This window comes from Ochotona curzoniae, unplaced genomic scaffold, assembly GCF_017591425.1.
Source record: "Ochotona curzoniae isolate NIBS_2020 unplaced genomic scaffold, NIBS_Ocur_1.0 contig_2321, whole genome shotgun sequence".
Classification (NCBI taxonomy): domain Eukaryota; kingdom Metazoa; phylum Chordata; class Mammalia; order Lagomorpha; family Ochotonidae; genus Ochotona; species Ochotona curzoniae.
The window spans coordinates 11816606-11842068 of NW_024465421.1; the positions used below are offsets into that span (position 1 = coordinate 11816606).

A 25463-nucleotide genomic window follows, 5' to 3' on the forward strand; every position below is an offset into this window, starting at 1 on the left:
GTGAGTGTTGCAATCACAGTTCTAGGCATCGTACCTTCTCTGCCTGTCAGGAAGCAATGGAGAGCAAAACAACAGAACCATAGTCTTAGCACTGGTACCAGCAACAGCCATGTTTGAAGAGCAGAAATGATCTTTCATTAATTGTCCCCAGCAGTTTCTGGAACTTAGTACCAACTTAGAGGACGTGGGCTGTTTGTTCAGCTGTCCCTCCAGCTCCAGGGGGGAGGCTTCCAAACAGAGCGAAGGAATGTGTACAAGCCAGATTCTTATCTAGTTCCAAGCACATCTGTTACCCTAAGAATCTTCTGGCCGTGCTATGTGATAAACAGAACTCCAGCGATGGCTACGAAAGACAGGAAAGCCCCTCAAAACCAAGCCAACTTGGTTCTGACAAACTTTCCTGGCAAACCCCTACAGCTGAGTGTATCTACAATGACGGCACCCTGATGTATCTTGGTCAGGGCAGAGGTTTTCAGAGTTATAAGTCCTGGGACGTGTCCAAGTTCTGGCACCTACAAGTTACACAAGTGTGAGAAATCCACATGGTTTTTCTAAGCCTCAGTTTTTGCCATCTGTTGAGTTGCTCACAATTCCTAACTCTGGGTGCTGCTGAGGGAAACTTACGGGGGTAAGTGTGTCAGAAATGCACATCCTCACCCTGTCCCCTTGCTTGGCAAGTGATGAGTGGTTCCGTAAGAAAGAGTTGAAAGCCAGGCAGCTCCAATCAATAGCAATGTCCTACCGTACAGGCCCGGAGGCCAGAAGTTTGGAGTCAAGGTTAGTTCCTTCTGCTGGCTCTGTCCTGTGTGCTGTTTCCCCCTAGCTCTAGGTGCCTGCCAGGAAACCCCAGCATCGCCTGCTTGTACTGAGCTGTGGTTTCTTTGCACTACACACTACAGTATCCTGCAGAGCTTTTAGAAGCTGATGCTTGGACCCTGCTCCAGATCAATTAAGTCAAAGTCTTCTAAAGGTTTGCGTCTTTCCTAAGCTAGGCCTGTCCCACACAGGAGAGAGGTGAATTGGCCAGGGGCTGTCAGGTTGGAATTGTCATCAGGAGCTGGAGGCTGTGCACCTGCTCCTCCTAGGGTGCTCACCCACTCAGGAGCAGGACAATTTTGAGAGGAACTTGGCTGTAGTTAGATGACAACCTGAAGGTTAGTTTTTCGACAGGATAGGCCTCCTGACCATCTGTGTGCCCTAAGAATGAGGTCAGGACAGCACTGCACGGGCTGAGAGCTTAGCTCAGGCTGTGGAAACATGAGTGGAAATCTAGGTTCCGTCATGTGCTTGGCTGTGCATTGTTGGGCAGATGACTCAATCTCTCTGAGTCTTGGTCCCCTTGCTGGGAGATTGAGCTTTGACCCACAGGCAAAGCTCTTGTGCTGGCAGCGCACAGCATAAGCTGTCATCATTAAAGGGAAAGTGGAACAGGTGCTTGGTGCAGTGGTTAGGATCTCTCTTTGGCGGGGAGGGTCCGGGCTGTGATGTGGCACAATGAGTTGAGCCATTTCCTGAAATGTCCACAATTCCACACACTGAGTCCTGGTTTAAGACCTGACTGTTCCATTTCTGGTCAGTTCCCTGCTAATAATGTACCTGGGAAGGCAGCAGAAGATGTGCAAGTGCAATCTGTGACTTTCTGTCAACTTCTGCGATTCGGAGAGGGAAAAGAAATTGTACACTTTGCTTTCCAGGACCTCAGCAGGCAGAAAGAACCAGGGCTCCCCACCTTTGGTAACTGGAGACCCGGAATGAAGAGAGTGGGATTGGGAGGGCCACTCCAACAGAAGCTCTTACAGTGGGAGGAGCATGGGGTCAAACCTGAACAAGAACCGGTGAGCTCCTAGGACCGCGATGCTGATACAGCAACAGATGTCACTTTGAGCATTTTAAAGCCTAAGAACTCAACGCCAGCTGTTCACTATGACCACTGGCAAGCATGTTCCTGGTGAGGTTCCAATCAGACATGAAGACATCCTGACGTATTCACAGCTATCTTGCAGACCCTCCTTCTGGTGTTCCTAAGTGTAACTCCTGCGGCTCAGACTCGGGAATTGATTTTCTAAGCTGGCCTGGACATCTGGCATGACAGTTAGGATGCTCATTAGGTTGCCTGGATCCACCATGGGAGTGCTCCTGGTCACGTCCTGGCTGCGGCTCCTGACTCCTACTTCTTGTCAGTGTGCACCCTGAGGGGCAGGAGAAGGGTCGGCCGCACTGGTAGTTCAAGCAGTTAAGTCTCAGCCGTCCCTGTGGGAGACCCACTTTGAGTTCCTGGCTCCAAAGCATTTGAGCAAGTCCATCAGAAAATGGGAGCTTTCTCTGTCTCTGTGCATCTCAAATAACTGGAGGAATGAGTAACATTTCCAAACATACAGGCTCACAATATATGTTTACATTGCATGCTTGACAATGGCCACATCAGTGGTTTGCAGGAATCCGATGCACTCGTCTCTCGCAAGCAAAAAGGAAACGATTTCAGGCTCTTCCGTCTTGTCTTGGAGCCATTAACCGAGTGAATGCCACTAATTGAAGACACATAAGGAAGGAAACACTGAGGAATGGTTTAACAGAGGAAAAGACGATCACGGGGAATCCGTAGTGTGGATTGGACAGGATGAATTGCTTAGTGGATAAAATCTTCCAGTCTGCTAGACTAAAAGAGCAGTGGGATCCAGAACATGCAGATGAACCGGATGGTACCAACTGGTTATCCCATGAGTTGTTATGTAAGGTTTTCTGTACTTAAAAAGTCTCTTTATAGATGATGAAAGCATGGCTCTGCGTAAGAGGTAAGCTGACTTTTCATTTCAGAAGTCAGGGTGGCAGGCTGCTTTACAATCGAAACCTTTGAAGGGGAGACAATGCTGCCTTAGACCTTAGATTTCGCCCAGTTGAGTTTCTGCCCACTAGCAGAGAAAGCCAGAAAAGTGTGAAGCGAAGGGGGCTCCCCTGGAACTCGCTATTGTTAAGCAAATGTCACTATCCCCATGGGAAGGTTGATGCACAGCCTTTGCCAGAAGAGGGAAGAAACCTGCACGCCGTTTAATTGGGTTGTGGTTATCAATGTAGTTGCTGATACCAACAGAACAGCTATGTATCAGCTCTAGCTAGGGATGGATGTCCTGTGGACTACAACAAACAAACTTGGTGAACCTTACACAATGTGAAAGGCAGAGGCTGCACAATATTATTTATATGAGACATCTAAAATATTCAAACTTAGAGAAACGGTGTAGGGGGATGGTTGCCAAGGACTAGGCGGTTGGATGAGGGGGCAAGAGTGGAAGATGTTGGCCCAAGGCTGTGAATGCTCAATTATGAGAGAAGCCAAGCACTAGAGGGTTAAGGTACAGTATGCTAAGGAGACTTAATAACGCCAGATTGCACACTTGAAATTTGCTAAGAGATTAAATGTTCTCAGTGCATACTCAAACACACACACACACACACAGCAGAAATGCCTAAAAATAAATAAATAAACTTTGGTGACATGCACAGCTTAGTCAAATCTCTTTGAGTCATCTGTTATATTTGACAAAGCAAGCTGGTTAAAATTGAAGCAGATTTAATATGACTTTTAAAAAAAAATGGTTCTTGGGGAAAATAAACCTATAATTGATGCTTTTTAGTCAAAGACAACACAGTGAAACCCTTAAGGGTTTGTCATCCATTTCAACAATGAAGTTGCACAAAGCCAGCCTGTTTCCCTGGGGTCTGACAAACTGGGGCTGCACAGGCCTGGCTGCCGGGCTGGTGGTGGTGCAGGCGATTGCAGACAACAAACCAGGCTCCAGGCAGCGCAAGCCGTGTGGCTCCTCCAGGCTTTGATCCATCCCCTCTGCTGGGTGTCGGTAAGCGTCTAGCCTCTCCAAGAGCCGCTGTTTTCTCACAAGACCGCTGTGCAAATTAAATGAGCAAAGCTGGCAGGCCAGCTCCCCCGGCTCAGCCTCCATCTGTGATCAAGCTTTTGCGGTGGTATCCAGTGCAGTGGCTTGCTAACAGGACCCTGGGGACATGGGGTATGGGCGGGGATTTGAAACAAACTCTGGCCTGTTTGATTCTACGGAGCTCGCTCGGGTGCACATGCACACACACACGAGATTACAAATGGCAAAGGTGTACAATTACATCTGTTAAGGAGAAGGACATGTGTTGGGCTGCTTGGAAGCAGGGTTCATTGGAACAGTACCTCGAGTTTCTGTGCTAGCCTGCGGTTGAGATGCACATGAAGAGGACAGCAGAAAGTGTGATAGGCAAAGAACCTAACTGGCTTTCTTTGGTCTCTCCATAAGAGGACATAAAAGAATGCAGCAATGACAGGAAAGAAAGAAAGAGAGAGAGAGAAAGGAAGGAAGGAAAGAAAGAAAGAGAGAGAGAGAAAGAAAGGAAGGAAGGAAAGAAAGAAGGAAAGAAGGAAGGAAGGAAGGAAGGGAGGGAGAAAGGGAGAAAGAAAGAGAATAAATAAAAAAAATAAACTAATTAACTAATTTGCAGGCTTCAAGGGAACATCATTTGCTTTGGCATGTGTTTCAGACAGACCAATGGTTTTCTTGTCAGCTACCACAAGCCCATCCCTGTCATGCTGGCTGACGGATGGCTGGAAAATAGGCCCTGCCTCTGGGCTGCAGCAAATTGGATTACATAGATCGCGGCTTCTCCTTCCTGGGATGTTGAGATTTCTGGAACATTCTAGATTTAGGAATTAAAGACAGAGACTTGAGAAGCAGCATTCAAGCAGGTATATGACCACAGAAAAGTGCTGGTGAGAAGAAAGGAGGACAGGTCAGGGAACCCAGAGGGAGACATGGCTACTGACGGAGACTTGGCTGTTGGGTTCTGTGATGCAGTCTTCTTCTGGCTGCACTTCCTGTCTTTGACCTTGTGAAACTCACAGGAACATCTGGCCTGACAGTCTGCTCAAACAGAGGGCTAGAGAACTGGAATCCCTGGTGTTACATGATACCAGCCGGTCTTATTTTATAATTTACTATCTTTTCAGGTATGAAGCAGCAACTGTAGGAGAAAACCACCTGACGAAAGTTTGTAAAAGGGGCGGACCCTCATGAAGCTTCATAAAGATGAGTTGGCAAAAACACCAGCCCATTGAAATGGCAGGGGAAAGAGTGGGAGCTGGGTGGGAGCAGCCCTCATTGATACAGAACCACAGAGAAACCAGGGCTCCAAAATGAGAGAGCCAACGTCCAAAGGTTCACTGGAAGGAGATGAAGGGAACAGGTAGCAAAGACTCCGAGCTGTCTGTGAGCCCTGTGATAAAGCAGCTCACCATATGGAACAGGAAGATAGCAACGCTGGCCGAGGCAGAGCGCACTCCGTCTCCAGGCTTATGTAACTGCGCATGCACGTGTAAACACATCCTACTAATGAGATTAAAATGAGGACAGACTCCCACCACAGGGGCTCCCTCCATGCCTTCAGTGGAGGCCTTTGTGACAGGCAGCCTTTTCATCTTCCCGTGGAGATGCAGGGCTGCAACGGACCCCAGCAGAAGACACTACTGCAGCCTGGCCTGCTCCCTGGCGCCCACACACCATGCTTATAAAGCACCCCGCTGCCATCACAGCAGTGATGTGGAGGTGCCAACCCCAACCCCAGGCTGGCTTCTCCCCCTAGCACTCTCTGGCCTCATCGAGACTCCAAAGAGCATTTTCATTTCTTTTGAAATTGCAAGGGGAAAAAATGGGATTTCAAAGTTGATGGAAACATTCTACTATATAATACTAGCAAATCGGTTCTACCAATGCAGTTGTGAGAGCTAACTTTTTTTTTCTTTGCATGGAGGAAGGAGGAATCTAAAACAGTATATAATCCTTGTAGCAGTTTTGTAACTTATGTTGCAGAAGGAAGGATGGAATAAAGGGAGTACTAGTGTTCTGGGGAGACGTGGGACCCCAAAATGGAAAGCAATGCTGTTAAGGATGGACAAAGGCAACTAGACTCACAAAACCAGGTCTCACGCCTTGGTCCTGCTTCTCTCCTGCTATGGCTGTGTGACTCTGGAGACATCACTTAACCTCTCTGACTTACAGTCTACACAGATGCTGATGTGGCTTTTTTCAAAAGATTTATTTGAAAGGCAGAGAGAGAGAAAAAGAGAGTGAGAGAGAGAGAGATTATACATACACTGGTTCATGACCTGCAAAGGCCAAGTATGAGCTGAGTCAGGGCCAAGTCAAGAGCAAGGGATTCCAGCCCCGTTTCCCACACAGGTAGCAGGGACTCAAACACTGGGGCCATTTTCCCATCATCCTCCCAGGCGCCTCTGCATGCACCTGGATCACAAGCAGAGCAACCATGACCTGAACCAGCTCTTGAGTACAGAATGCTGGCATCATAAGGGGTGGGTTAACTTGCTGTGCCACAATACCACCTCCTCCACAGGGAATAACCAGCAATAGCTTTATAGGGTTGACAGTGAGCATTAGTATGATGCGATGCATGTACATCGTAGCATGCTGCTTGGGAATCAGTATGTCAGAGTGAGTGGGGAGGGGTGACAGAAATGGAGGCTGGGGGGTCAGAAAGCAACTGACACACGCTAGAGTTTCCTCCAAGACTTGGGAGGATCCTGTAAGTTGGAAGCTGGTGCAAGAGAAGGGAAAGTCATGCTCATGGCATTCTGGGGAAGGCTTGCTGATGACTCATCTTCAATGAGCACTTACACATGCACAAGTGACCCGCAGGTACAGGACGAGGGAGAGCAGAAGTCCTCCACTCCACAGGCACACGGTGTGCGTGAGGGCAGGAGCTCATGGTAGAAAGCACACAAACTCTGCTTAACACTCAGGGGGAAAACTCAGAGGAGCGCATTATGAACCTTCTGGAATAGATCTGTGACATGCTGTGTGGCCACTGCACTCTCAGAAGGCAAGTGTTAAGTATCCAGCAAGTGGCAGCCCCGCATTGCACACCTACAAATCAAAGTATCTGATTTGTGAAGTATCATTCACTAGCTGCTGACTTTCGCGACTCATTTCCACTTCCTGTGTCTCATTTTCCTTATCTGTAAAATGGGCAGAATGGGGGGGGTGCGTCACATTTAGATAGGGAACGTAAGCTACTTTGTTCAACATACCTCCACCACCGTAGGGACTCCAATAGTGTCAGGTAATATCAGTCATCATTGTCACCACTGCCACCATCACAAGCGTATAAACGCTGTGAGAAATGATACCGTAATCTGTTTTTCTCACAGCCACTTGCTCTGTACCTAGAAGAGTGTCTGGCACATTGCAGATGCTCACTAAACACTTCCTTAATGAAGAAATCCTTCATGACGCCTGCCAGAGGGTGATGACTTCTTCCCAGTTGAGAGTACAGATTCCAATGTTAAAACCAATCCCTTCCGTGATGCCCACCCTTTGTCCTTGCAAGCAAACCCCCCCGTGTGAGCTCTAGGCTGGAGAGTGAGGAGTTGAGAGACCACAGAACACCCACAACGCAGGTATTTTCAGAAAGCAGCTTAACAGGGGAGTCATCATGGGAAAGGGAGAGGAACAAATGGAGGGAAAAGAGGTTGAAACAGCAAAGCTCAGATCAGCTTACATCTCTGGATACACTGAATACTCCAGGGACAGGGCAGAGAGCAGGGAGGTCACGGGGAAGATCGTGAGGCACATGGGATACACGGAGTATGCTTCTCATCTACGGGATATGGGTGAAAAGATCCAAGACTTTATCCAAGACTGTATCGTCCAAGTAGGCACAGAAATGATAGCAAACAACTCAGTCTGCTCAGAAATACAATAGTCATTGAAGTGCCAGATCATTATGAGAATAGAAGATTGTAAGGACAGTTTTTCACCAAATGTGATACTGTATACCCACGGTGATACAAGGACAAAATTATTTTCCTTTTCATAAGTTATCCTGAAATACATTACAATAAATATGTATTTGGTATCCTATGATTTCACAACTGTTACTGCTTAGGGCAATGCTAGGAAGAAGAAAAGACAATCAACTTAAAGTCAATTTAAAGAAAAAATATTTATGATAGCAAAGGAGGCACATCTGTGACAGAAAGTTAACAGGCACATGCATGATTCCTCCTGCCGGGGGAAGCTGAGCAAGGCTGTAATCAACACTTTTGCACAGAGCTGGAAAAGTTGACATTAGCACCTTGGAGAGCAGCAACTGAATACTAAGTCTCTAGGGTCTCCCATAGGAAGGGACCTGTGTCAAAACCTCCACAGTTTCCTTAGGGACATTCAGGCTTTCAACATCATCAACCTGTTAGGTGTTATTCTAAGCAAGTCACTCAGTAGGAGGGGAAGCTGAATGGTTTTGTCTTGACTTCAGACCATCTTGCATGCCCGTACAGCCAGGCACGGGATGGGGATTTTTCAGAAGTTTCTGAAGACTTCCTCCTTTATCCCTTTTAATTTCATGAGCTACTGACTTCCTACTTGATTTATTCCCGGCTTATGCAATGCTCCAGGAAAGGCAGCCCCGACACCTGGCAGGCTCCATGATTTGAACACAAGGAAATGTCAGAGAAGAGGTATGGCAAGGATTTTTGTTGGTTGGGTGGGATAAATTGGGAGCTGGCAAGGATAAGGTCAGACAGAGGATCTTCGTGGCACAATGGAAAAGTCCAACCAGAGCTGAAGCCAGGAGGAAGGCCCAGCAGCTCTATCCCCGGGGTAACAGAGCTCTCCTATCCCGAGTATCAGCTCTGGGGCTGAGTTCTCAGATAGAGTAGGAAGGAAGGGAGCCACTTCAAAACACGGACTTCTAAAGAGGCAGCCTGTACTCTTTCCCCTGCACCTTCTGAATGCAGAGAAGATCAAGGCCCTAGGGATTAATGCAGCCCCAGAAGAGAAGGGAGGCTTTGTCCCTTAGTCACAATATGAAGAGACAGGCTGAGGCCAGTATGGAAACCACACTTCCATCTTCTCTGAGCCAGTATGCTTTTAGGCATCGTCTCCCTCATAAAGAAGCTCAGGTGTCCCAACTGCCCTACACCCTAACTGCTTCCCCCCTGGGAGGAAGGACAAGCAACATGATCACAGGCTGAGAGCCACACACCCCGATTTGCACAGATGCACACCCAGGGGTCGCTTTCCCACTCCAGAAAGCTTGACTGGCTTCACTCCAGGGCAGGCCTCACTCCTGTTGGCTCCCAGAATTTCACCGCAAGAACATCCCAGCTGCGCTGTCATCTGCTCGTGTGATTTTCAGATTCCTGTTTACACGCTCACTGCATTTTCAAGTCCGCGTTCCTCTGAAATGTCTCAAAGGATACACTCAAGATGCGTGTGCATTTCATTGCTTGTGAATTTCCCCCTTAAACATCATTATGAAAAGTCTTACATTCTGGGTAAAAGATGTGTTTGCAGCAGAGTTTCTGGGTATAAGGACAGGATGTGTAACTTGCTCTGAAAGGCATTTTAAAAGTGGAGGGACCCACAGGGCTCCATGCACAAGAAAGCAAACAGTGAAACATTCATTGTAAAATCTCCGTGGGGGATTTTTTTTATGCAATTCTTCCAGCTTTTGTGTATTTTTAAATATTTTCACAAGACAATGTTGTGGACTCTGCTCATGAGCCCAGAAATCACACTCTTGGATTTGCTTTCATTTTTACTTGATATTAGGATAGGAAATCTTTTCAAGATTGTAGAAAAATGGGTGTGGGGGAATATCATTCTTTTGACTGTATCATGAATATATCTTTCAGCTTCAACCATCATATCATCAATGGACTTTTGGGCTACTGTCATCTTTGTTGTTGTTGTTGTTACCAATTGGTTCTAGTAAATATCATTTCACACAGATCCCTGTACTGCTCAGTGTGAGCTTCTTCATATTTTGCAGATTAATATTCACTCCAGAACAAGAACCTCCCCTAACCCTGTCCCACCCCTAATCCAAACCTATGAACATGGCAAGAGTAGGGTCAGAAAAACAACCAGAAAACCTTCATTTAAACTTTACAGCACACTTAAAAAAAAACACTTGGATCATTCCAACCACTGCCCATGAAGCACAGAGTTTGGCAAAGCTGAAGTTAAAAATCGAAGGCGTCTTAAAAATACAGGGTTAAGAGTAAAATTCTGAGAAGTAAGGCTGAGTCATAGTGAGTCACACATTCAAAGGCTCTGGGATAGAAGTTCTAGAAAGTTCTACCTCCAAGAACAAGCCCCCACCTCTGTTGAGTTCTCTGCCAGGTAAACAATGTTTCACCTGTGTAGTGGGAAAGTCAACTCTCCAATTTGCTCTTCTTCCTCGGCAGACTTGTTTGGAACTCAAGAGTCTTCACACTTGTTTCCTGCCCTGTTTCAGGTTCACAGGTGTAATAATGCCCATGTCACAGGTGTAATTCCCTAGTCACTGCACAGAAGATCACAGAGCTTCACAGCATGTTTTTTTGGGACAGACCTGCTACCATGGGGGTCTTGGGAAATGAAAGCCCTCCAGGCTGATCTGTTTCATCTTTGCAGGGTGGGTGGGGTGAGGGGTGGAGCCTCACACTCCTCCGTTCCTCTGCAGGGGACTGACTTCTGTATTCATCCAAACTGCAAAATGCTGCACGCATGAATTCAAGCATAACACCAAGGTGGGCATAACTTGAGTTGCAAATGATTGTTATATATCTTGAAAAGGATCACAGGGTGTTTGTTATTCCATCCTGCTTCCATGACATACCATTGTTTTCATCTTTGATTTATTTGATGCTCCATCCCCAGTCTGGAACAGAACTCTCAATTATTGTAACAGTTTCCATGGAAACATATGATCTATTCGCTCTCATCTCCTCACTGTTCCCTGATGATCCATTCTCCCATTACCCCACTCCCATCCCCAGCCCCAATCCTTGCCATAAGGCCCTCTGGAACTTTTATTGCTTCATCAGAAATTCTCCATCCTATATTAGTAAGTGATCAAACACATGTGCACAGTATGCTGACTTTTGAGTTAACAAGGATGTGCATAAAAGTGTTAAATTAGCAGAGAGAGGTCGTCAAGACGAAAACTAAATGAACCAGTGCTCACCTATGGAGGCCAGCAGCAAGGAGAGTCAGAGAAAGAAAGTATGACCTAGTGACAACGTGAGAAAAGTAAATGGAGTGAAGAAGGAGTTGAGTGGCCACCTGCAGTGGGGGTTAGGGGAGACCTCAGAGAGCGGACAACACCTAAGTGGAGAAGTGAGCGACACAGAGCAACACAGCATCATAAAAGCATGAAGGGAGGAAGTGTGTTTCAGGAACCTAAGAGCTGCCACTATGGTCAGAACGTGGTGGGTGCTGGGGAGAAAAAAAAAGAAGAGAAGCAGCAGCCAAGTAGAGAACAAGGTCAAGTTACAGAGGCTGGGAGAAGTCAAGGACATAGCTGAGAATTTATGCCAATTGTGATGGGAGGTCATTGGAGAGTGGGTTTTTGTAGGTGAGTATTTTGTTTACTTGAAAGGCAGAGTTGTAAAGAATAGAAACAGAACCTTCCATCTGTTGATTCATTCCCTCAATAAGCACAACAGCTGGAACTGGGCCAGGCTGAAGCCAGGAGCTCGGAATTGCATACAGGTCTCTCACATGGGTGGCAGGGGCCCAAGTATTTGGGCCATCTGTTATTTTCACAGGTGTGTGAGCAGGGATCTGAGTGAGAAGTGGAGAGCCAGGATATGAACCAGTGCTCACATGGGATGTTGGTATCACAGGTGATAACTTAATAGATGCGCCACAACACCAGCTCCATTGGAGGATTTTAAGGAGTGAAATGACTTGACCTAATGCAAGTTTTTAAAAATTACTATGGCTGGGGGCCAGCACTGTGGCAATAGCAGGTTTAAGCTTCTACCTACGGTGTCAACATCCCATATGCATATTCTACACCCAGCTCTGATCCCAGCTCCCAGATAATGTGTCTGGGAAACCCAGTGAAAGATGACCCAAGTTCTTGGGCTCCTGCATCCACATGGGAGACATGGAAGAAGCTTCATGTTCCTGTGTTTGTATTAGCCCAGCTCTGGCCTTTATGACCATTTGGGGATTGAACCAGTGGATGGAAGAGCTCTCTCCTCCATCTCTCTCTATAAATCTGCCTTTCAAATAAAAACATCACACATCTTAGAAATTACTGTGGCTGACAAATGGAAAGTATAATGATCACAGATACGAGACTGAGTGTGGGAAGCTAGTCGGGAACAAGTGGGTGGTTAGGGTGGTGCACGTGGCTTCGATCAGGATTGCTTTAATGAAGACGGAACCAAGTCAGGGCAGGTGTGATGCACTTCAGAGAGCTGTCAGGATTTGTTGATGCATCACACTGGGTGGTAGGGAAGGCTACGAAGCAAACAGGGGAACTGACAGATAGCTCCCCAATTCTTGGCTTGTGCTACAAAGAAGAGGAGGAAAGAAACTTGTAATTTTTGCACACCTGAGAACGTGACATGAAATTTAAACGAGGCATCTTTGTGGCACACAAAAAGAACAAAAGACTCCAAACAACACTAAGCCGATCAGGGATATGTATAACACCTGCCCAACTTGAGGAAAGCCCCTCTTCATGGCATCTGTAAAAGCACCTAGGATCACTTGACACGCCTCAGGGTCACTCTCCAGCCGTTCAACAAGAACTGTTTCCATTTTTGGCTCTCAGGGTCAACTTTTCCAACAGGCAAATCTCATCATGTCACATCTCTGCTTCAAAACTTTGCACAGCTCCCTCTGTGCTGCGAATACAATGCTAACTCCTCATCGTAGTTGATGAGGTTTTGCACAATCAGGCCCTTGATTGCCTCTGTGACCTCATACGCCATCATCACCTCCTCCTGGGCCCTGACACCTTCTGCCGATATTGAAAATGCACCCCAGGCCCTTCACACATGCTAGAAACCCCTTCCCAGCACTTAGAAGAATGCATGAGGATTCATTCTCATCCTTCCATCTCAGCTTTACTGTCACCTTTCCAGCCTGAAAGGAACACCCTCCTTCTGTCTTCACCCACTCTTGATCAGCTTGGGACACAGAACTCCACTCATTTCCTTTACAGCACTCATTCCAAGCTCAGGTAAAGGTCTCGTAACTCTCACATGTGCCTGCCCTGGGAGCTGTTCCTTCCCGAGTGGACACAGTCACCACGCCATACTGTACCTTGCCAAAGCTGCCTTTTCCCAGCACCATCAGGAAGTTAAAGTCAGTCAGTTTCATCCGGTCCCGGTTGCCATTGTTGTCAAACTTGGAAATAGTGTTGGTTGTCTTTTCTTCTGGAGTCTTGGTCCCTTGGCCAATCTTAGCCCTCTGGAAGAGGAAGCATATAGCAAGTATGAGTTGGGTTTGAGGACACACTTGGAGAAAGACACTGCACTCACCCACTGGACACTGGAGTTTCCGCAGAGTGGGTACCCTCTTCCTGGGAGACACATAGCCAGATGACGCATCTGCAAATCTCCAACCTCTGTTAGCCTTCGGCATCTACGACTCCTATCCCTGTGTCTCATTGCTCTCACCAGGAACTGTCATCTTGAAACCTATTTATTCATGCATCTTAATTTTATTTGGAAGACAGAGATAATGTTCCAACCTCTGGTCTCTCCCCAACTTCCTTCAATAGCCAGAACTGAGCCGGGTCCAAGTCAACAGCCCGAGTGTTCCATCAGGACCTCCTGCAGGTGTGGCAGAAACCCTGGCACATTAGCTATCCCGTTACTTCCCAAGGTGTGCATTAGCAGGGAGCAGGAATCAAGAATGGAGCCAGGATTTGAATCCAAGAATTGTGATGTGGGAAGCAGGGGCCCCAAGCAATGTCATATGGGTGCACCCAACGCCTCTCCAGGAACTGTCACATTTCCTCTCCTCCGTGTCCCTAAAGCTCATCTATGTTCTTCACCTCTGCCAACACTACCTGCCAGCACCTCTCACTTTTCACTGGTCTGTGTGGTCAAGCTTCACCTGACTCTGCAACCTTATCACTTCTCAGGCTTCTCTTCTCTACAAAACCCAGTTTCATGATCCTTTCACCGCCCCCCCCCCTTCAGTGCGCCAAGCCCTTGGCACCTGCCATTTGCTGCCCACTCTTTCCCTATCCCCAAACTAGTTATTGCCTCCCGTGTACACCTCCACAGGGGAGCTTTCCTTGATTGCCTCAGTCTGAACCTGGCTACCCTGCTGCGTCCTTTCTTCATTCACTTCATTTCCCATTAACAACGGTCTGCTTTCCCGCCTGTGAGAAACTATGAGGGTCAAGAATAGGTCTTTAATTATAATAATGATAATAACAATGCTAATACTATTTCTACTATACTACTACTAATACTAATAATAAGGCATGGCACAAAGGCTTAATTGGTTAATCCTCTGCCTACGAGAGCCAATATCCCATATGAGCACCATTTTGTGTTCTTGGCTACTCCACTTTCCATCCGACTCCCTGCTTGTGGTCTTAGGAAAGCAATGGAGGATGGCCCAAAGCCTAGGGACCTTATACCCATGTGGGAGACCCAGAAAAGGCTCCTGGGTCCCAGCTTTGGATTAGCTCTGCTTCAGCCATTGCAGCCATTTGAGGAGTGAACCAGCAGATGGAAAATCTTTTTGTCTGTCCTTTTCTCTTTAAGTCTGCCTTTCCAATAAAAACAAATACATCTTAAAAAAAAAAGTGATCTATCTTTGCTTATTTGAAAGTCAGAGTACAAGATAAAGTAGGAGAGAGAGAGAGAGAGAGAAAGAATCTCCCATCCATTGGCTCACTCCCCAAGCATTCCCGAAAACCAACATTGGGACCGCCCAAAGCCAAGAATCCGGAGCTCAGTCTGGGTTTCCCACAATGGGTGGCAGGAGCCCAAGTACCTAAGTCACCCCCTGCCTCCTCCCCGGCTACTTGTTAGCAGGAAGCTGGGTAGGCAGTGGAGCGGAGACTTGAATACAGGCTCTCCACCATGGCTTGTGGACACCCTAAGCAGCATCTTAACCCCCCACGCTGCATGCACACTCCAGGAAGATGTCATCTTCTCCCCATTTTTCCTGACAAGCAGTGGAGCTCTCAGCTCAGTATCTGCTGTGTAATGGACGTGTGACGCCTAAGTGTGTCTTCCATGCAGTGGGCAGGGGCTCCCTGCTGTGAGCCTCTGGCCAGTGGCCTCTAGGAGCAGCAAATGCTTTGGGATAAGGAGAGAGCGGGACATTAATGGCCCATGACACGTAGTGCCCAGGTTTTTGTGACTGGCCTCAATTGTACCAGAGAACGAAGACCATGCACTAAAAGGTTCAGCTTGGACTTCTGACTCTGATACGGCTCAGTCACGTGGTCCTGAATCAGCTCAATGGCTCAGGACACCCTCCTACGAAACATGCCAGCCCCTCCATGGGATATTCCTTACTACGTTTCTGGAACATTCATGCTCCTTGAGAAACAGCCACATCCCTGAGGTTGACCATGGGCCATCACTAGCTCCTGGCCTGGGACACAGAGATGGGCAAATCTCCAGGCTTCCTGAGACCAAGCTTCTGTCTGCAACCCCCCCTTTTTGAGTTTGACATCTCTCTTGGATCTCTTTGCATCTTCCACTGCTGCTGCCTGGTTCTCCCGGACCAGAATTTTTCTTTTCCAAAATAGCAAGTGTAGGTAAGAGAGAGGGAAAAGTTACCCAGCCTGGCTTTAGGCTTGTTGAGATTCCATCCTGCAGTGGCTTGTTCAGAGCTCCTCTGAGGGCTCATTTACACCGTCACCATCCATAGACTAAGCATCCACCATTTTATGTGTCTTTTTTTGTAATTAACAGTTAAAAAAAAAATAAGGTGGGTACGCTGCAATGCACAGATCTTCAGTGCAGGGTTCTATCAGTTTTGACAACTGCAATATACTCAGGGAGGTCACATGCCGAACAGGCCAAACGTGATACAAAGCACTTCTTCACCCTCAGGAGAGTCCCCGTTAACCTCCCTTCTGCCCAGAGGCACCCTCTGTGCTGGCATCCTTCCCTACAGGTCAGTTTTGACTGCTCTTGAATTTAATTAAGACAGAATCAAAGAGTAGGAGGTCTTCTTTCCATCTGGGTTTCTTCCTTCATCAGAATGCTCTTGAACTTCACCTGCGTTGTTGCCTGAATTGCCCAGGGTTTCCTATGCGGGGCTGAGTAGCATCCATTGTTTGTGCTCATCTGTTCTCTGTGTGAGCATTCGAATTGTTTCCATTTTGGGGGGCTGCTATCAAAATTGCTGTGAACACAACTTGGCTAAGTTATTTTGTAGAAAGACAGGCTGAGACTTAAATGTCTTTGGGATTGGGGTCAGGATCATGGCACAGTGGATTAATGCTGATTAATCACCAGAGTGCTGATTCTGGTTCCAGCTGCCCTGCTCCCAATCCAATTCCCTGTTAATGTGCCTGACAAAGTATCCAGGCCCTTGCCACCCCTGAGGGAAGATCTGGAAGAAACTCCCTGTCAGTCTGCCCTTCCAGTAAGTATATATTAACAACAACAACAACCATGTGGTTGTATTTGTGAGTTTGCAGTTAGGATTCCCTGAACTGCAGACAGAGATCTAAGGGCATCTTACTCCTAATGGCGACTGCAATAAGAACGAACCTAGGGCAGAAGTGGCACTGACTTTCTTGGGCTTATACCATCCCCAATCCTCTTACCCTGTACTCTGAAAGTCACACTGGCCCGAACACTGTCCCTCCTATCCGCCACACCCCACGATCTCTTTACGATGGCATCTCCCACCTTCTTTGAATTCTGACTCAGAACCCTTCAGATCACACACTCTGACCTGTGAAGTCCCAAGTCCTGTCCCCCGGCTCCCACTCTAGCTCATAAGCTTTCCTGGCCCATCCTTCCTGCAGGTCCCAGTGCACAGGGACTGTGAAGCAACCATGGAGCTTACACCATCCAATCCCTTCATTTGACTCTGCTTAGACAAACCAGCAATAAAGCACATTCTGGAAAGGGTTTGGCTGCTTTTTCTTCTTCTTTTTTTAATCCTTCAGGGAGCAGCAGGTAGCTGACAGCTTCACCTGGGGGTCCTTCTTCTGAATGCATGCCCACCTCAGTTTGCTTTTGTGACTTTTCTCATGGGAATAGTCTCTCACCTTCCAGAATCTAGACCAGAAGCCTGAAAATGCTACAGATCTAGTCGGCGTTGTGTTTGTTATTATTTTAACATTTAAATTAATTGCTATTCTCTACAGAAAATCAAGAGTCATCTGCTAGAAGCCCTGCTGTGTAGTTTTCTTTGAAGACATGGATCCAGTAATACAGAGTGGGACCAGGGACTTCCCCTTTTAGTTCTCGGCCTGGCTGCTGAAAGCACTGACTCTGATTCCATCACGAAGAGTCTTTGAAGGACAGGCACCTGCCACGTGTCCTTCCCAACAACCCCATCCCACCACCACAGGTTCCAAGGAGCCTCATACCCAGCCGCCACTCCATCAAAGAGTGAGTATTTCAAAGGTGAGACCCAAATTAAAATTGTCCTTTCTCTTGCTGGGCAGGATATGCCTACAGAAACAGGAATACACTAATGGTTGTCTTTCATGTCTGCAATTTAGAGGCCCTAGAACACGGCGCTCAAAGAGAAAGCAAAAAGCACTTTCCAAGGCGCACAAGGGGATAGCAACTCCTCAGCAGCCAGGCCGCAGTCTCCATTTCCGATGACGAATGCCTGTCCCAACTTACACTACAGACTCTGTCACCGCCAACCACCCCCACGTACACTCCCAGCTGTTCCACATGACAGGCACAGCCCTAAGTGAGGAGTCCCTGTAGCTTCTCTCCCATCCTCTCGTGAAGCCCACAAGCTTGGCTTATTCCAAGCAGGGAGCTGATAACAACAGGGACAGCAATGCCACTAGCACTGACATTAGAATCCTTATGATATGCTAGACACATCTCGGTGCATTACGTTATCCAAGTCTCAGGAAGCAGACAAGGCAAGAGGTGTGGTCATATCTTGCCACACAAGAGGTGAACATCCTGAAGTAACTTGCCAGCAGTCACTCTGGAGCAGTCTGCACCCCTGGGCTCCAAGTGCAGGCAGTCTGCATGCTTAACTGCGAAGCCACATGGCACTGATGCAGCCACTAGTGTGCTGCCAGGCCCACCCCACACTCTTCTACATCCAGGGCTGCTCACTGCAAACACCTGTCATGCTCTGCCTTGGGGCTTGTTTCTGGCAGCAGGAGCAGGCCCAGCCCAGAAGCAGCCTGGAAATGCGGGAAGCAGCCTTCATTCAGCTGATGGGCAACACCTCAGCTTCCTATCTCTGGTTTGGGAGACTCAGGTCTGTACTCCGTGCAGACTCTCGGAGCTCTCCTACAGGATTAAATCCCAGCTGCACCATATTCCTTTGGTATGCATGGAGAACTGTTGCTGTCCCCCAACTCCCCGCCAAAGATGTCTGCTGTCACATAACATGGTAGAATACTGGCATATAACCTACACAACCCTCCACGTATTTTGGTTTGATTTACAACACCTATCTCAGTGTAGCTGGTACATAAATCGGTGTTACACTGTCTCGCGGAGGGAATGACAAGAAAAATCAGTCCTTGCTCAATACAGACACAGTGTATGCTTTTGAATATTTTCATTGTTGGATCCAAGGGTGCAGAAACCATCCTGATTGCTTTTCTTTTCTTTTTTTTTTTTAAGATTTATTTCATTTTTTATTGCAAAGTCAGATGCATGGAGAGAAGGAGAGGCAAGAGAGGAAGATTTCATCCAATGATTCACTCCCCAAGTAACTGCAATGGCTAGAGCTGGGCAGATCCAAAGCAAGGAGCCTGGAGCTGCATCTGGGTCTCCCAGGCAGGTGCAGGGTCCCAAGGCTTTGGGCCATTCTCGACTGCTTTCCCAGGCCACAGGCAGGGAGATGGGAAGCAGGGTTGCCTGGGTTAGAACCAGCGCCCATATGGGATCCCGGTGTGTTTAAGGCGAGGACTTTAGCCACTAGGCCACCGCAGCAGCCCCACTTCTTTTCTTTACCTCACTTCCCCATGAGCCTAGGCTGCTCGCAGGGATCACCTCCTAAGTCAACCAGCTGCACCAGAGTCTGTTTCTAGGGAGACTCAAACCCAGGACCATGGCCAGCTCTCGGGGTTGGACAGTTACTGAACTCCTCCTAGCCTCACTTTCCTCATCTGGAAGGGCGAGCTAGAGGAGGAAAAGTGTTCTGGAGCAGCGGCTTGGTATGCCTGTGTCTCACAGTGGGACTGGGGTGCCTGGCTTTGAGTTCTGACCCAGCCCCCTGCTGATGCACATCCCGGGAAGCCAGGAAGCAGCAGGTACTTGGGTCTCGGGCACCCACCTGAGAGCTTCAGCTTGGGCCAGCCCCAGCTGTCACAGGAATTCAGGGAGTGTATCGGAGGATGGAAGGTCTGCCTCAGTCTATCTCTCCATCCCTCTGCCACTTTGCCTTTCACACAGAAATAAATCAAGAAACTCACACATTCTACAGCAAAAGAAAAACGGGAGTCATGATAGAACCTACTATTCCGGATTGTTACGAAGATTAAATTAAATGAGCGCCGTGTGTTTGTCAAGCACTTAGTAGAATAAATGGCACACGGTGGGCACTTAAACGTAAATTCTGAGACTTTCAGGAAAGCCACCCACCCATAATCAACCAAAACAGAGAATTTCCCTTCCTGACCCACCGGCAAGCCCACCATCGGACTGAAAGCACCCCCAAGCTGATGTTCCAAAATACACCACGGGTACTAACTCTACCACACACACCCCACCATAAGACTCCACTACCCCCATTGCCGCAGCTCGATTGGACTGTCACCCAGAATTCCTCCAGATAAGAGCTTTCAAATAATTCCTGAGTCATTCCCGGCGCTAATTAGTTCTTGCACAGGGATTATATTTCTCACGTTCAAGGTCAACCGAACCTCCAGTTTGTGTCTGAGAACAATTTTCGGTCTGTTGGAAGCCTTTTTTTTTTTTTTAATCAACCACTACAGTATGGAATGATTATGATTCAGGCATAAACAAGCATTTACAGAGCTCTGGCTAGAAAGAAAGGGACACATTTTGCTGCGTGCAGATAGCACCATCCTTCATTCAAGCCAATTCTTGGCCCAGACAAATCCTGCGCTCAGCGAGGAAATGTTTTCCTGGGTGCTCAGAAATGTCACCCCAGCTGCCCCAGGACAGGAGACATCATTTTACAAAACCTGAACCTTCATTTTGTACAAGAAAAGATTGGCTTTGTTTTTTTTCCCCCTTTTCTTTTTAAATCCACCATAGTATATTTTCAATACACAGCAAAGAGACACCACTTTGTCATAAAGCTGAGGGAGGGGGATGGAGCACCTGCCCGGGGAAGACACCTTCCCACATTCATGTCTAAGAAACAGCACCTGGTTCCCACTTCACTTGATGCAAGGGTCCTTTTCATCAGTTCATGTGGGCTTGAGCAGGCTCTGTGGCAATGACCTTCACTTGTCAAGGTCACTGGAGAAGAACCCATCAGCCTGAGGTTAATGTGTTTATCTCATTTGTTTTCTGCAGTGCCTACAGGATCAGTCTTCCACGGTCCAGGCTGTGTGGAAGACACAGACACCAGACAGAGGACCTGGGACACGAGTTCTAGAAAGTTGAGTGGGAAACTCACATGATTTGAGACATACAACAAAATCCTGGCACGACTCTGCCCCCCTGGAGCTCAGCCATCGTCTCATTCTTCCCTTGCTGTACACCTTGGCTCTGTGCTGTGCTCACACGGGCCTTTCATGTGACACAGCTGCCATGTGACTCCTGACCACGGAGCCCTTGCACATGCTGTTCTCAGATTGCAATGCCCTTTCTGCTCTTCTCTCCTGGCTAAATTCTATTGCCATTCCTTCTAAGACACCTCCTCTTTTCTCAAATATACTCTCAAAAATACTTGATCTCTCATTTGGTCATCGTGAGTGACTAATAATTCCTTTCATCTTAGCCATGCTGTTTTACACAGTTCTCTAGGTTTGGTAGGCCATCACTGCTTACCCAGAATTAATGATCTTCTACCAGATGCAGTACATTGAGCTTTTGTGAACAAAACAATGTGTTCGCCCTCATGGAACTACTTTAAAACCACTGCACACATGTCCTTAGATTTACTCTATCCAAAACATTTCTTTTGTACCAGTGGGCTGTGGTCTGTGCCCCTGCTGTTCCCATGTGGCTTAACAGAGGGGCAGTTTGTCTCAGGAGAAGGGAAGGGGGTTAGCTCAGAGTGCAGTAGAACCAAAAGCAAATCAGAGCCAAGGTCATCAACCTGACAGATACAACTACTAAAGGAAGGATCCAGCCATGGAACTTCATGGAAGCACCAGCCCAATCAACTCCACGTGCCCACAGTTCAGTGCCATCCCGCCAATAGAGCTGGACGCAGCCAGTGCATCAGCAGACCTAGCAGGTCTGGTCCCTGAAACACATCACTCCACGACCTGCTTCTTCCACCATGCTGTCTCTACCATTTTCGTCCAACCTGGGCAGCGAACAAGTGCTTTTGAGGAAAAATGTATGAACATGAATAAGGGCAGACAGATGAGAGCAACTTCCTAAGACATAGGACTCTGTCTTGGGGTCCTGAAGTATACGTAGGAGCCTTCTAGGAGGCAGAATGGCACAGGAAAGAGCCATGAAGGATTCTGGTAGGACTACACACCGTAAGTAAGAAATACAGCACAATGCTGATGGACCGGCTCCTATGGATGCAGAGAACAAGCAAGCAAGCTCACCTCGAATTTCTGCCGTAGTTCTTCATTGCCTTCGCTTCCCTCCGGCGGCACAGGCACGTTGAAGTACTCGCCTTCCTCCTGGCTCAGCAGCTTAAACCTTAAAGGGAGACAAGCGGTCAGGACACTTCCAGTGCCTCTCAACTTGATATCACTGTGTCGAAAAGGAGCCTAGTAAAAGCTCTACTTGGAAATGAAGCATGTGGAGATTTTTTATTTTGCATTGTGTCTTGTGTCTTGATCTGTGTGTGTGTGTGTGTGGTGTGTGTAGCCAAGTACAGCGCCTACTTTTGTAACAATTCCATGGACATCAAACAACATATACATTCCCTATTAATTGGATGCATCATTATCTCACTCCACACACAGTTTTCTCTGTGACATCATTCAATTACTCTACAGTAATTTGTTTTTACCTAATTGGTTATTCAGGAAGTGCCCTTCCTGTGCTGAAAGACAGGTACCAAGATCATCCACGGTCAGTGCATTTTTATCAAAGTCTCCCAACATTTTCACTACCTTCCTCTCCACTCGTGAGGCCACCTTGCCACACCCAGTGTTCAACTGAATCGGGATGACCACGAACTTATCTCCCTAGTGCTCCAGCCCCGGAGTCAAGCTCTGCCTGGGTGTCAGGCTTGCCCCTGCCTGGTTGGATAACCTCCTGCAAGCTGGTGGGGGGGGCGGCTCCCAAGCCTTTGTCCTTCTCATCTATCAGCTGGGATAAAAACCCATTCTTACATAATGGCTGTGAAGCTGAAATGAAATGCTGCATGTGAAAAAAAAAATTCAGGGCGTAGCTTAGCATTCAGCAAGGGTTCAATAAATGGCATCATCATTGTCGTTATTCCTGCCATTATTGTAATGAATATGCCAGATTCAATTTGATTGTTGACCACAAAGATGCATCTAGCTGTTCCAAGGATGGGTTGAGACTGAGAAAGGGGGTGGGGGAGGCCTGAGGGGGAGGGCATTCCAAAGGCATTTGGTTCACTAGTGAGGAAGAAGAGACCCCAAAACTCTCAACTCTCTAACCAAAATTGACAATTTCCATCCATTTTTCCCTCTCCAGTCACAAATCTCTCAGCCAGCTTCTGTAAATAGAGGAATTCAACGTATGGGTGACAAATTCAGCATCTGTGCCTCCACACTTAATATCCATTTATCTTCTTCCAAATCTCTGCTGCAATCGCCAACAGAGATGCAAAAACAGGGAAACATCTGTATGTTTGCTGGAAACCAAGGAGGGTGCCATCCACACGGCAAGGACTTCCAGGAATCGCTCAAGTGATGCTGCAAGAAGGTGCAGCGGCGGTTGGCAAACTGAAATCACGTGTCCCTCTGTGGACGGGGATCCATCTGTGTATTATGCCAACAAAAGATTTTTAAAAGTAATAATACGTTTACTTTTACAGGACATTTTCACTCTTCCTTGCAAAGAAAGCACCAAGTAGAAAATCAATGTTGTTCAAGGCCAAGTAATGTTGCTAAGCAAAGCCATGAGCCTAAGGCTCCCTCCCACAACCCCTTTACCACAGGGAGATGAGCAGAGAGCAAGCGTTAATGAGTCTTAAGAACATACCAGAGCCCCCCGAGACTTTGCTCTCTACAGCAACCTAAAAGCATTGGCAAAAGAATAGCTGTAGCAGGGGCAACTGCTGTAATATCACTTGGGTCCCAACAGGGCACAATCCAAATTCACATGCCGTCTCCTTCTCTGAAGAAGACAAGCAGAAGGGCATCGAGCAGCTGCCGCCAGCAAATGGGGCCAGAACTAATCACGTGAGTCAGACCACCGGGGGCAGGTGAGGAACCCCGACTCCCGCCCATCTTCAGGAGGTAACAGGTACACTGGCCCCAGCGTGCGCTCCTGGTGACCTCAGCGGACAAGCTGGCTCGAGGACACTGATCATGCGGCCTCCAAATTAGGACCCCTGTGGCCATGAGTCAAGAGGAACAGGGACCCCTTCCGAATCTGAGATGCAGGAAAGCAACGCGGGCAGAGATCTCTCCAAGGAGCCGCCTTGTTGTCCACTGTCCCCGGATGGAACCTTCTCTCCTAGACCCAGGGAACCAGGAAGCCTGACAGAGCCTGACAAGGCATTCAAGACCACAGAACTCCCTCCCGTCACGTGGATCTGAAAGGTTAGAACAGACACGGGTCATTTCCCGGCTGCCGCTTCTTGCTAGGAGGATGCTCAAGTAAAGAGAACAGGGAGTGAAAAATCCAACATTCCCATAAAGGGAATGTGAGATTAGGTAGTACTTCCCATGAAATAGAGCTATTAGCAGAAGAGGGGAAAATTCTCAAACACATGCAATTCATACTGCCAATGAGATTCTAGAAGCAGTTACATCTGTGAAAAGATATATATCTGAGACGAGGAAAAATTACTTTCAGAAGAAAAATACATTCACTGAATTTAAAAGTCTGCTGGAGACAGGACGGATAATTTAGGTAACAATTAGAAGATAAACCTGAGAAATTTTTCCAGCAGTTGGTTTAATAATTATTAGATTAGATTGGAGTTGAACGGATGCCTTAATTACAACTAAAAAATGGGCATATTACCGAAATTAACATACAACATAAAAAGGAAGACTAACAGAACAAACACATCAGCAAAGACATGCAAATATCCTTCTTTTGTAAAAGTTCATCTAAGTCAGTAAGAAAGCCAAAGACAAGACATTTACCAATATAAACAGACGGCACTACGCAAATAAAAATAATAAAACGTCAGAAATAAAAATACATATTTTTTTGCATCCCCTCTTTGAAATTCACATCAAATGTTGGGAGAGAGAAATAAAAAGTCTCACACAGCACTGATAAGAATGTAAATTGATCTCAACGCTGTAAAAGGCTATGGTGAATACTTCAATAATGCATTATTCTCAAAGCCATCCATTTCCAGCTTAGGAATCTATTAGAAAATAATTAAATCTATGCACTAAGTTTTCCCTACAAGTGTGTTGATCGCGAAAGTATTTTACAGATAAGCACTGCACACTTTATAATAAGAATATAATTATAAAATTGGAGCAGAAATAGACAGTGAACCAAGTGAAGCTACTACAAATGAGGCAGGGGTGGACACTGTGGCATGGCGCATTAAAATGCCTCTGGAAACTCCTGCACACTTGCAAGTGTTCGAATCCCAGCTAGTCTGCTTTGCCTCCAGCTTCCCGCTAATACATCTGAGAAGGCAGCAGATGCTGGCTCAGTTCCTGGAGTTCCTGCTATTCACGTAGGAGACCTGGATGGCACACCTGGCTCCTGTTTCAGAAACTGGGACATGAACTAGCAAACAAAAGACCTCTGCCTCTACCCGCTCTCTGTCATTCCGCCTTTCAAATAAGTAAACGAATTTTTTTTAATACAAGAAAAAATCTGGTGGTCCAAGATTATAGAATGACAGGGAAGCCCTCATAAAACATTAAGCAGAGACTGTAGCTACAAGGGTTTTTTTTTTTTTTAAGATTTATTTATTTTTATTGGAAAATCAGATTTACAGAGTGAAGAAGAGACAAAGAGAAAGATCTTTTTCACTGGTTCACTCCCCAAGTAGCCACAATGACCAGAGCTGAGACGATTGGAAGCCAGGAACCAGAAGCTTCTTCCGGATCTCTCATGTGAGTGCAGGGTCCCAAAGCTTTGGGAAATCCTCTACTGCTTTCCCAGGCCACAAGCAGGGAGCTGGAAGGGAAGTGGAGCAGCTGGGACATGAAGCGGCAGCCTGCATAGGGGATCCCAGCAGTTGACAAGTAAG

At 47.1% G+C, this 25463-nt stretch overlaps 1 protein-coding gene across 3 annotated transcripts in view; it reads right to left on the bottom strand.

The window, feature by feature from the left end:
- Nucleotides 1-25463, bottom strand: part of PRKCB (protein kinase C beta) — a 289293-nt gene that overhangs the window by 60803 nt on the left and 203027 nt on the right. For 2 of the 3 annotated variants that reach the window (XM_040973193.1, XM_040973192.1), the window contains exons 8-9: nucleotides 21694-21790; nucleotides 13116-13262 (exon numbers count right to left, since the gene is read on the bottom strand). In XM_040973193.1, the coding sequence (XP_040829127.1) occupies nucleotides 13116-13262; nucleotides 21694-21790 (244 nt within the window). Of the gene's footprint in view, nucleotides 1-13115; nucleotides 13263-21677; nucleotides 21791-25463 lie in introns of all 3 variants that reach the window. The other variant, XM_040973194.1, reaches the window with a different exon arrangement.